The sequence below is a fragment of the Drosophila elegans genome, unplaced genomic scaffold (genome assembly GCF_018152505.1).
Source record: "Drosophila elegans isolate 14027-0461.03 unplaced genomic scaffold, ASM1815250v1 contig_208, whole genome shotgun sequence".
Classification (NCBI taxonomy): Eukaryota; Metazoa; Arthropoda; class Insecta; order Diptera; family Drosophilidae; genus Drosophila; species Drosophila elegans.
This window is the reverse complement of record NW_024545578.1, coordinates 2,607,508-2,620,770: the sequence shown is the minus strand read 5'-3', so window position 1 is coordinate 2,620,770 and position 13,263 is coordinate 2,607,508. Positions and strand designations below refer to the sequence as shown.

The 13,263-nt window shown below is 35.7% G+C and overlaps 2 protein-coding genes across 4 annotated transcripts in view; one reads left to right on the top strand and one right to left on the bottom strand.

Annotated features, from left to right (window-relative positions):
• LOC108145889 (myocardin-related transcription factor B) overlaps positions 1-6,146 on the bottom strand; it is a 48,112-nt gene extending 41,966 nt beyond the window's left edge. For all 3 annotated transcript variants that reach the window (XM_017271538.2, XM_017271541.2, XM_017271540.2), the window contains exon 1: positions 5,589-6,146. In XM_017271538.2, coding sequence (XP_017127027.1) covers positions 5,589-5,652 — 64 coding nt within the window. In that variant the 5' untranslated portion in view covers positions 5,653-6,146. The remainder of the gene's footprint in view (positions 1-5,588) is intronic.
• Positions 6,147-11,851: 5,705 nt separating this feature from the next.
• On the top strand, positions 11,852-13,248 carry LOC108146216 (upstream activation factor subunit spp27). The gene is made up of 2 exons (XM_017272134.2): positions 11,852-11,986; positions 12,055-13,248. The coding sequence occupies exon 2, from the start codon at positions 12,099-12,101 to the stop codon at positions 12,849-12,851; it is 753 nt and encodes a 250-aa protein (XP_017127623.1). The 5' UTR covers positions 11,852-11,986; positions 12,055-12,098; the 3' UTR covers positions 12,852-13,248.
• Positions 13,249-13,263: the final 15 nt, after the last annotated feature.

Below are 13,263 nucleotides of genomic sequence, written 5' to 3'. Positions count from 1 at the left end.
CCCGGTCTCGAGAATCTTGGGTCTTGAACTCGACCCGAGCGATGCCATGAATACAAATTGTTGCATTTACAATAAAAAATTCATGGGATTCCATTTCAATAAGCGAAACGGGGCAAATAAATGCAGCCGGGGTAACACAAAACGAAATCAGTTTATTAAATAAAAGGCAATGTGAAAAACATGATGAACGACCTTTGCAAAAGACAGACACACGTTTCTCGCATGGAAACTTCACTAAATTACCAAGAAAAATTTTTTGCCAATAAGCCAGAGAAAAATAAAAGAAAAAATATTAAAAATACAGAGGGCGGGGGAAAAAAAAGGGGAGGACAGGTAATTTGTTTATCCAGCGAAAGGAACACCTGCAGGTTGCCAACTCGAGATCCCATAGAAAAAATTCCCTCTCTTTTCTTATATGCTCTCTGTATTTTTTCACAATTTTCCCCATTTTTCCATCCTTTTGTGGGATTGGAATGCAGTAGTTTCCAGTGGCAATAGCCAAATATTTGCACTTATTGGAGGAAAGGCACTAGACTCAAAGGAGCTTATACAAAAATAAATGATAAACTAGATTTTCGATAAGTGATTGCTATATATATATATTATATCTATAATTGCTTAAACTTAAAGCAAGTTCTTGCTGAATTTAAAAACAAATACCTATTCCATAAAAAGTAATGTTATTTGAATAAACATCATAAATTTTAATTCAGATTTTTTTTGTTAAAAAATTTTATATTTGTTTTATTTTTGATCTTTTAAAATAAAAATCAATGATAACTTTTATTAAACTTTTTTAAATAACATTGGTTTTTTTTTATCTTTTGGAATCATAATCAATACAAATGTTTGCCTTAGACTTTTATAAATAAAGGAACAATTATAAAACCTGACTTTTTATGTAATAATAATCAATTTTTCACCACAAATCAAAGAGTGCTCTCAACATTTACCAACATAATACTTTTGCAATGAAATAAAACGTTCATAAACTCGTTAATCTTTCATCCTGATTTCCATATTCAATACGCCCACATTTAGGCCTAATACCCACTGTAAATTATTCTGACATTACTTAAATGTATGTAGCATTGCGCCCACCCCTTTCGAAAAACCACCCCCACCTGTTTTTCCGACCCCCTCACACGGCCGCACATTGTTTATTTGCACAAATGCGTGCGCTTTCGTTTTCCGAATTTTCCAACGAATTTCTTGGCCAGCAGTATTGCAAAACGAGGTAACTGGACAATGTGGGATATATAGCGATGCCATACGTTGGCGATTTACATATATTTTCACGAAAAACTGCCTGTTGCTGTTGTTGTTTCGGTTTTTCGTTTGAGAACATGTGTCTGCAACATGCAAAAGTAATGCACAACAAGTAAACGGGGAAAAATTAGATCCTTTTTTAGCTGATACTATTAAAAAATATTAATAGATTAATTAGATAAGATAAAATAATAATGTTAATATTTAAACAGCTTAAGTAAGCTTATTTTGATCATTCTAAATTCTAAATATTATAATTTACGTTTTGGTATATTTTACTACAATTTTTTTCAATAATTGATCTAATATTCTGTACTACCAAAAAGCGAACAATAGTACTTTACTGAAATCAACTATTGATCTTAAAGGTATAAAGAATTTTTTTTTAACTGAAAGCTTTATTCGTGAGTTACATTTATAATTATTATTTTATTATTTGAGTTAACTTTAGAAATGCAATACCTAATTTATATTTTTACTTTTCTTTTTTCTTTTTCAAATATGGATCAACTTTAGTTTAAAATACATTAAATCATTCGAAACTTCTCCAATTAAAAAGTGATCTTAGGACAACATTAGTTTTTCCAGTGTAGCAGAACTTCTCGCCTGTTTTTCCCTTAAATAATGACCGATCGATTCTCTTTTCTCTCTTTTTCATGTGTACATGGATTTTGACTTTGACTGGACGCTGCCATTTAATGTGTGTAAACATTGCGCAAGCTAAAAACAACAACAAGAAAACAAGAACAACAATAGGAAAAAAGCAGCAGTAATAAAATTTCTATATTCATACGCCGCGTTGTACACACGCTCACCCAAAAGACGTCAGAAGGGATGGAGGAAAGTGGGCGAAAGTGGGACGGAGGATTCATTGGCTGATTCAGACAACAACAGAAATTTGACTACAAAAATGGGCAAAATGCAAATATACACACAGTCCACAGTCGGCCGCAATTTCCATGTGTTCGTTTGGCTTTTTCGGCATTTTTGCGGCATGTTTTTCACACATTCGCGCGCTGCGAGGAAAAACAATCGAACACGACGCTCTGGCTGCCATGGAATATCAATATTCATATTCATATTCGTTTTTTGTATTCCTATTCATTCCATTCCATTCGATTCGATACGATACGATATGGCAATGAAGATGATGATGATGATGCAAGTGCAAATTTATTTGCCACTTTGTGTGCGGCTCTCGACGAGTTGTAAGTGAAATTTTCGAATTCCCCAATGGACGGCTGGCTGGAAAAGCCTCCAAGTTGATTGATTTTCCAATTGCAAACTGAGTGCTTTCGAGTTAGTAGTTTTAAGGCTACAGAGAGAAAAAGCTAGGGCCGTTTTGAGTTTAAAAATAAGCCTTAACAAGATAAAAAGGATGTAAAATTAAATTCAAGAATCTTTATCATTACTTGAGATTTAGTGAAAATAGTTTGGTTTTAGCTTTTAAGTAAATAGATAATATTGACTTATGATTGCTTAACTAATATGCCACTCACATTTTCTCACTGCACAAACCAGTTCAATGAGCTTTGTCAGTTCAGTCAGTGAGTGATCCCCAAAATTCTTTGGCTGAGCAACAGAAAATTAAAATTTCCCCCTTTTCAAATTCACAGTTCAGCACGATTTTCGTCGTCGTCCCCCCAAGAAGCAATCGAATGAGATGTCAGGAATGCCCAGCCAAAGGCAATTCGATGAATGGATAAGGGGTAGCTGAAAGAAGACGGCTGGATTTAGCCCCGCGACACTCATTTTAAAGTGTTTAGGAGCGCTCACACGGAGAAAATACAAAACGACAACACCTTGTGCCCCACTCAGCACTAAAAATTACTTTGAAAATGGCCATAAAAACGAGGAAAACAAAAAAAATTAAAATAAGAGAAAAACCGGCTGGAAAGGGACAACATTTGGTTGTGTCTGCTTCGTTTTTGATTTTCATTAAATTTAATTTTCTTCTTGTTGCTGTCGCATGGCAGCTAATTTTACTGAGCAGCCTGCAACTCGTTTATCATGTAAATAAAAAAGCCATAAAAGAAAAAAACCAAAATGAATATCTTTTTTATTCATTTATTCAGTTGCAGTTGTCTAATCACAGCCATCAACATCAAATTCACTATATATCAAAGGAATAAAAATATATGTGCGCATTGCTATACATTGAAAGAGTGTCAAGGCTTGGAAAATTTTACGTTCCGATTAGCCGCAAGAAATGGAATTTTTTCTCCTCTTTTCTCAGCTATTTGTAAACAAGATTGCATTGTTGTAAACAAGTCGTTTATATGGCCAAAATGATTTGGCTTAGCCTGTTGTTGTTCGCTGGTTTTTTTAGTTTGATTAATTCTGGGTATTAGGATAATTTATTTATTTTTAAATGGTGAGGAAAAATGCTTATTTATCGTCGGTTACAACAAGTGGCAGCAGTGGATTATTGATGTTTTAGAAGATAAAAGGAGTTTCCTTTTCATAACATAACGTAAAATAGACTTAATTTAAATCTTAACAAATTCAAATCTTGCAGTTCAAAGTTTCATATAGGGGAAAATAAATTTTTCAATTACTTTTTGATTTTTTAAAGTAAATAAATTTTCAGTGGATTATTATTATATTAAAAAATAATTAAATAGCCATTTGGTAATTTTCAAATTCAAAATCTTTTAAAATAATATATTTGACAAGATATAGGTCACATGTTTCTTTTAAATATCGATTTGTTAATTTATTTATTTTTCTCTGTAATTAAGTGGTTTAAATTACATAACATTTCTTCCTATATAAGTTTCATATCGCCTTTCTTTTATTTCAAATATTTCCCGCATGATTTTCGATTCCCCGGTTGTTCTGCGGTTTCGCCCACGCTTTGTTTAACTTTGGCATATATATGCTGGGTTCCTCGTTATATTATGTACTCATACAATGTCTGCATTTGTTGACAACATTTTACAATGCTTTATTTTTAACAGCTCGTTAGCCAAAGCGGCGAAGGGTTGGGGGTTGTGGGCGGTGGTTGATGGTTGATGGTGGGGTGAGGCGTGAAAAGTGGGCGGGGGAAGGTGGGCTGGTCAGTTTGACATTGAGCGCGTGCCAAGCAGAAAACGCACGGCCAAAAGGCAGCAAAAAGCGGCAAAAAGAAACTCAGCCTCCCCTCATTAGGGACAACGCTTTTGCTTAATTATTCTAAATTAACTAAAATTCAACAACGTGCAATGTCCACAAATTTAAATTCAAATGACTACACACAAATTAGAGGTAACGCCATTGATAACTCAAAATTAACATTCAAATATATTTTATCACAAATTTTAGATTTAAAATACATATTTTTTAAATCTTAACATTTATTATAAGATGGATCGCAGTTTTTCACATAAGAATACTCATGGCTTTATTATAACAAAACACTTGTGAAAATAAGAATAGAAAGAAAGCAAACATCCAACTAAATTAAGAGGATATTCAAAAACAAATGTTTCTAATATTCTACAAAAATAAATTACATTTTAATTGTGTTTTCTTAAGTTTTTATGGCTTTAAACAAACATTTATATGTATATTGTAAATATATGAATGTACTTGAATTAAGGAACATTTTCTTTTCATATTAAATTCAAAAATCAGTACAACCTTACCTTACAAAAAAATAAATCAAAAATGCAATTAAAATGTAATCATTTAGCATAAATGTACTGCATTTAATGCCGGTGAGAATTGAAATATAAAATAGGCATATAGAAAATGTTTATGGCTCATTTCAGAAAATCCAAACAAGATAATTAAAATGAAAACGCTCTTTGAAATTAAATTAAGCTTCCTGTACCAAAAATATTTTGACATTTCCGGTCACAATTTTAATGTTGTCAAAATCGCGGCGAAAATCCATTTTTCCCTAGCTAATCCCGAGGCCTATTTTGCAGCCGGTGGCGTTAGCTGTCATGATTTTTCACTACCCTACTGAACAATTTTAAGTAGTCGCGTCAGCGGTTTTCAATTTTTTGTTGGTTTTTTTTTTGTGGTAGCAGGAAAAACTAAGTGCCCGGCAATTGCTGCCCCTGGGCAAAGAGCACAACAAAAATTAAAACAAACAAATGGAGAGGAGCAAAGTTAATGTCAGTCAAGTGGCGGGGGCAAAAAAACATAGGGAGCGCACAGGGGGGAGGGAGAAGAAATTAAGCATAAATCTTTCAATTGTGTTTGGATTTTGGGCCGAAGTTAATAGCCAATCGGTTAACGAACCCGCTGCACTTTTCCGGCCATTGTTTACTATATACAGAGTACAGAGTAGGTGGATATATAGGTGGATAGGATGTAAGATCTAGGCATACCCTCACAATGTTTGCAACATTTTGCTGGTGGCTCATCGCTGGCGGCATCGGCAATGACCGGCATGGTCCCCGCGAACCACTCAAAACCACCTCGATTTTGTTCTCGGATAACGCAGCTCGATGATCTTTTCTTATCTTTGATTGCGTTAAAAACACATCCTTGGATTTATGAAGCACTTGAGACACTCGCGCGGGAGACAAACCACCTGCTGCCCAGGAATCTATGTTCTCTCGTTAATTTTCCTTCGATTTTTAGCAATGGAATGTTGGCATTTTCGTAACACTTCTTAGGCTAAACACTTCAAGATCAGTTAAAATCGTTTCGATCGTTTGGATCGCTTAGATCGGTTAGATCGTAAGATCCTCTCTCGGTTCGCTATAGTCCGCTACTGACTGACGGTACGGTGCTAATCGTTCTGCTGTCTGTCGTCTGTGTGGGACGTCACGCCAGGCTATTTCTAGTCTTTTTTGGCTTTCACATTGCGCTTTTCCGTGGAAATTGTTCGTTCGAGAGACGACGTTCAAACGTGAAACCTCCGCAGAGACCACTGAGTGTAGATATTCCGGGCGCACGCCGATCTGCGATCAGCGATATGCTCTGCTCCCATTTCGAAATCCGAATACCGAATTCGAACATTTTCGAACATTTTCGAACATCTCCTCGCCACTGTTAGATAATTTGACTTTTTCACCAGTTTTCCTCAATGAAACAATGAACTTTCACATTTCCTACACGAACAACAACTCGCGCTCTTTCACTCTCCCAGTTTCGAAAACGCTTCTTTCGAAAATAGAACTCAAAATCATCTCTCGCCGGAGAGTCTAAAGCAGACGATCGGCGCACGGCTCTTAATTTCGAAAAGTTTTTTGAAAAAGTTTTCGGTCTATTTTCCCGAGCACCCTACACCAAGGAGAGTTGCCCATTTCGTGAGGTATTTGGGATCTTACGATCGTTTGGGTTTCGCTTCTAAGTGGGTTTCTGGGTCAAGGCGTGTGCCTGCACTTAGTTTAATCTTTTTTGGGCGGGTTCAGTTACGAGGAAATTCGCGAAGGTCCCTCAAAGGTAGAAGATGATTGAAAAAGAAACCTTGGCTGTCATAACATAGCAATTAATGATTTTTTAAGTGATCCTTATTATATTTTATACTAAAAAGAAAACTATAAACCATTCTGCACATTTATGTATTAAACTTATTTTCATTTATTTTGGTTTACTTATAAAAATAGCTGACATATTTATAATAATCATATTATTTTGTTAACGTTGATGTGAATTGTAATACCTAAAAAGGTTTAAAAGGTCTCAAGTATTTATATATTGAAATCATGTCTAAACTTTTTGTAACTTTTTTTAATTTATCCTTCATAATGTATATTATATACATTCAAATAAGTTATAAAACATTAATAAGAAACTAATAAAAATTCGCATACAAAAACTCAAACCTCTTAAAGTTCAACGCATCCTAAGCCATCGCAATTCCCAAATAAATATAGCCTAAGCACTTTAAATATATTTTATTTATGACTGACTTCCTAAAATATATATTCCCATTTGATATTTCCAAACCCCGCAACACCTTTTCTTTTATTTTCCCTATAAACACATATCACAGGGAGCAACAATAAGATATGCCAAACGAAAAATGCGAAAAAAATCATATTTATTATTTGGCCAACATCCAAAGCAGAATATCTTAACTGCAAAAATCCTTTGCAAACAATCCAACGCAACGACCTTGAAAAGCAACTTTCGCCCAGATCGTGCAGCATAATTTTTTGCCAATAAACAAATTCACAAATTGGGCAATTGGACGCTTGGGGAATCGATTCAAGATATAAAATATAATTTATGATGGTCGTATAATTCCTAAACACAAACCGAACTGTGAATTGATTCGATGTAGAGAGAACCACCTGCATGACTAATCCCCGATTGAGTTTACTCTTTCGATTGATTTGCGGCCGAGGAATGCTGGCAAAGGAAAATCAAAGTAAATTGCGAATACAAATTTAGAACACCGACAACTAATTGGGTTAAATTTAGCACAAATATATATATTTTTTTTATTATTCGCAAATAGAAATATACATTTAAAAGTATAAAATAAAAGCACATACCAATAGCAGCAACTAAAAATAAGAAAATTGACTCAGCTCTGACTTTTTGTTGTCGTTGTCGTTGTCGTTTCGTTTTGATTTGATTTAACGACACAGGATTTTTGCTTTGCACGACTGCAGAATCTTGTAGAAAATCATTTTTCAAATTTATGGCCAAATCGGGCGCAAACGTCAAAAAGCCTTTTCTCAGGCCCCCAGGGAAAAATCGGACCAACCAAGCATCATCTTCTTCGATTGTGTCATGGCTGTGGGCGTGTTTTTATGACGCCTTTAGTCGCCAAGTCGCAACAACTATTTTCACTGCCCGATTACAGTGCATGGCAGATCGAAATACTATAGTTCTTCAATACATACGAGTGTAAGTTTATAAGACTTAATTTTATGACAATATGCTAACCATTAACATATAAATATATTTAAAATAAGATAAATGCAAATTCTTATGTGAAAATCTTCCTTATGAATTAAAAGTTCAGTATTTTATATTTTTAGATTTTATATTTGAAATATTTCAGCGAAATTATTATTATATTTAAGTAAGATATAATAAAAGTAAGCCCATCTTTATGTAACGCACTGTACGTATTTCTTAATCTTGTTTGCCTTAAATTCTCCAATTCTCGTTTTTGACTATTTGTGCCGTCTTCAATTTGGAAATTGTCATAAACAAAGTGAAGAATTTTTCATGGGAAAATATCGCCCATTTGCATTTCCCATTTGCTGCAATCGCACGGTTTCCCATTTTCCATGCTGCAAGTGCAATGTCAGGGCCAAACGATTGCACCGCCAAAAAAAGGGAATTTATTTGCGAATTTCGGCATTCGCACACATTTATAGTGCACATGCCAGAAACATAAAAATATATGTGTGCACTTCCAACCCGCATTTAATTGTTTTGCCGCTGTCAAGCACCTCGTCCAGGGTCACAGAAAAATAGTTTGGCCTATGAGTTATGAGTGGCAGACTTTTATGGCTCACTGTGCACCCAAAAACACCCCCTGCTCACTCACTTTCCGGCTGAAATGCTGCGAAAATCCATTCCATTCCCGTTTGTCTTAATGCAGGCATCACTTATATATTTTTTTGATTTTTTGTGCATAAATTATAAAATGCTAGCATAAAAAATATGGAAGCAAGGCACCAAGTCAAACACAAATCGAGCGCGTCAGAATTTTCGGCGTGGGCGGTGAAAACTTTTTCTTTCTTTCATTTTTTCGGGGCAGCAGCAGCGGTGGAAAATTGAAAAACATTTTTCACCGTGCGAAAATTCTTGGTGCTTTTACTTTGACGTCGTTTCATAATGACGAAACAACACTGCGGGCATTTAGTTCTAAAACAGCTATAAACAATGAACGTCCGAAGGCAGCGGGAAATTGCAAATTATCTTCATTTATAAAATAAAGAATTTAACAAATATATATCGACAACAAAGAATTATTTAATTTATTAATTTAGTTATACTTAAGCGATTCAAGACATACACTTGGCCATAGAAAATAAACTATTAAATTTAAATTGCTCTTTTAATTGGATTTTCTTTAAGCAAGTGTAGGTCTAACATCACCAAGTACAACTAATTTAATATTTCATGTACATAATATCCCGCCTAATATTGTTTTAAATTTTTAAAAGAGTAATTGTGTCATATTTCAAATTTAGGCTCTTTTAAATTCTAAAGGTAAATCATTTCCTAATTATCTTTAAAATATTTATTTAAAGTTTTTGATATTTTTGATTTTTTGTAGAACATAAAAGAATTTGTTTGATAACGTATTGAAAGAAAGAAAATTTATCTTAAGACTTATAAAACGGTATATTTGCTTAATCTACACTTTTCTACATCAATTACTCATTTTATTTAAAATATTCTCTATTCCATCTCCTTATCATCATTTAATTCCACTTTCCACAAGAAGCTAAATTTTTTTTAAATCTTGAAAAACAACAGCCAATTCTATCGGCTGATTTCATAATCTGCGATAATTTATGTGATTACTTAAATGAGCAATGTTAGATCGGTCAAAATAAGAAAAAACTATGCCAAGAACATCTAATTGGTTTGAAAAAAACAAAAGCGCTGAAATATTAATTCTGTCTGTCACACTTCCAGCTAAAAGTATGCTTTCACTTTTGTGGGTGGCACGTAGCAACAGGTATAGGGTGTATACTGTTGGCAGTCACTGTGAGGCGACAACAAGCCACAAAATAAATAAAAAGGCCAACAAAAAAATACGAAATAGATGCCTGACAACACGGAGCACAGCCGCTGCAATAAATAAATATTCAAATCGGCTATTAATACAAAATACACAACGATTTCTTGTAAAGAAATTTAAAGAATATCGAAATTAATGTGATAAACACAAAGGAAAATTATGTACGAGTACTTGTACTTTCTTATCTTGAAGTAAAGTGGTTGTTGCTTATCAGTTTTGGATTAAAATAGCCCGGCATATTTTTTATCGTTACCGGATAAACTTTTTACAGAACTATTGAAACCTATTTATGCCTTGTAATTTCTGCGGTTTTTACTAAGCTATCCATAAACCAAGTGGGGGAAGTAGATATTTATTGGAAGACAAACTTTATAAATTTTATTATTGCAAGTTTTTTAAAACTCATTACTATGCTGTTTTTGTCCAGCACTTTTTATTTTTATATAACTATTTTTTTTTTGTTCTGTCAATTTTAAATGATAATACTAATTCTAAATGATATCAAATCCATCCAAAAATGTGATTTTGTAATATTTTTCTTAGACATTAATCCAAAAAAGGCTCATCATTTTTCTTTATTTGAAATATGAATTATTTTATTCATTTAAAATTCAATTTATTGAAAGTTTTTCAAATAAGCTAGCACCAAATTGGCATTCCGTATTTAGCTTGAATTTTATAATAATATTATGGATTTTTAAATAATCGTTTTTCTTCAACAGGCTGTACTGTAGTTTTTCTGAAAAAATCAGTACAAAATAGGAGGAGCACACAGCTCTTAAGAAGCATGTGAGTTATATTAACGTTAAGTTAATTGATTTTTTACTTCCAGTAAAAAAAAGTTTTTAATTTCGGAGTCTAAAAAGTTCCAATTGGAAAAGGGCGTCGCAAATTCGAACAAAAGGAGACAACTAAAACGTCATCGAAACGCCGGCAAAACAAAGACGCGAAGCAGCGGCACAAAGCGGAGAAGCGCAAAGCGACGAAGAGGAGCCAAAGAGGAAACGCCAAAACTTTTGCGAATCTCACGCATAAAGTGGATTAAAACAGCGAAATAGATATACATAAATGCAATTAAATAAAGGGGGACTTCATGAAAAATTGCACCAAAATCAAATTTAGACGGGAATCTCACGCATCTCACTCACGCACCTCACTCACACTCTCACACCCGCACAACTTTATAAATAAACAAAAAACAACAAAGCATAAAAAATAGCAAAATTACCTCAGCGCACGTTGTTGTTGTTGTTGATGTGAGTGTGTAGTGTAGTTGTTGCTGGTATTTTTATATATTGTTATTGTTGCTGCAGCTGCTGCAATTGCACCGATTTTCTCGACACACACACGGCAAATTAAAAAGACAATAACTTATTGCGCATCGGTGAAATGGTTGGAGGCGTGGGGCGAACTTAAAACGGTTGATAAATATTATTTAGTTTTAGTTTTTAACAAATACGCGACGTTCTTGTGGTACCAGTGTGTCCGCATCACGATGGTAAAAATATACTACTCTGCAAAATGTACTAAAATATACCGGCACAATATGACCAGTGGTTGAGAACTTAACTAGCTTCTTACCCTATACATCAACCTTTGTTTTAATCATATATTTAAATCAATTTTTGTATGCACCTGTCTTCTAGCCAAATTCGAGTAGAGTCCCGCCGGCACTGTTTCGAAATAGATAATTGCGGCCATCAAGTGGCAGCCCCTTAGAGATGCCAGTAAATTTAAGTTTTCAAAAGATTCTGTTTTGAATTTATTGGAGCACAAAATAATTAAGAATGTAAGCGTATATTGCAACAAAAATGAATCAAAATAATTTTGCTACATTATAGCTAATTTAATATGCACCTGCCCTCCAGCCACATTTGGCTATAAGCCCGCCAGCACTGTCCGATATCCGGATTTTCTGCCTTCGATACCGATAAGTGCGGTCATCAAGTTGCAACCCTATATAGACGCCGGTGTAAAGAAAAAAAACGGAACAATTTCTGCAGCCGTAGCCGTAAAAAATTCCGAGTAACGTGAAAAACACCACCGAAAAGTGAATTCCAGGTAAGTAGCCATCAACTGATTAAGATCTGGATCGGAATAATCAGGCGAACCCTTGACATTCAACTCAGAAATACGTGTACCGACGTAAAACGAGGAATACCACACGAACAAGATGTCGGACATCTCCAGCGAGGACCTGCGTCGCGAAATCCAGGCTGTCCTCAAGGACGCTGATTTGGCCACCATTTCTGCCAAGCGGGTGCGCGAACAGGTGGAGGGCAAGCTCAACTGCTCGCTGCTGAGCCGCAAGAAGGAGTTCGACAAGATCGTGATGGAGGTGATCAACGAGCAGCAAGACGACGAGGACGAGGACGACGACGAGGGCAAGGACCCGGATGCGGAGCCCGACGAGGAGAGCGAACCCAGCGAAGAGGAGGATCCGAGCAGCAGCGAGGAAGAGGCTGCCGCCCAGAAGCAGAAGAAAAAACCAGGTCCCAAGAAGAGGCCACAACCCACCAAGCACAAGGCTCCGAAGAAGAAGCGCAAGACCCTGAATGCCGATGATTCCGGAACCGAGAGTGATGCAGGATCGGATTCGGACTACGAGGTGGTCAAGAAGCCGGCCGCCAAGAAGAAGGCAGGCAAGGCTGCCGGAGGTACGGGTTCCGGATCGGGTCGCAAGTCCACCGGCTTCACCCGAGCCTACAATCTCTCGCCCGAACTGAGCGCCCTCATGGGCGAATCCTCGCTACCCCGCCACGAAGTGGTCAAGAAGGTGTGGGCCATCATCAAGGAGCGCGACCTGTACGATCCCAAGAACAAGCAGTTCGCCATCTGCGACGACGAGCTGATGAAGGTGATGAAGATTCGCCGATTCCGCACCTTCGGCATGCTCAAGCACCTCAAGCCTCACTTTCTCGACTAAATCTGCGCCGCCCGCCGCCGATCCTCTCCAGATGCAAACCCTATATACATATATGGTTTACCTTTAGCCCACTGTAACCTTTCGGCTCCGCTTCGATTTGTTTGTTCCACACACACACAACCTTTGATTAAGATTTAGTTGACGCATGTGTTTAGCATTAACCTAATTAGGACGGGTTTGATATGTGCACTTTACGGCATTTTAAGATAGAGATTGAACGGAGAAATTATTATAAAACATAAAACACTAAAACGTGAATTGTAATACATAATGTGTATGATTTTTTTATAACAAACTCGTGTAGTTTACATTTTATAAAATATCAAAGAAAAACATAACAAGATTAAGGCAAGTATCAAGTAATAAAAAGAGAAATAGACGAGTGATGCATCTGAAAGGCGTCTTTTTCTGG

Excerpts from the sequence above, each read along its gene's own strand:
- LOC108146216 (XM_017272134.2), top strand. The coding sequence starts at position 12,099 with ATGTCGGACATCTCCAGCGAGGACCTGCGTCGCGAAATCCAGGCTGTC.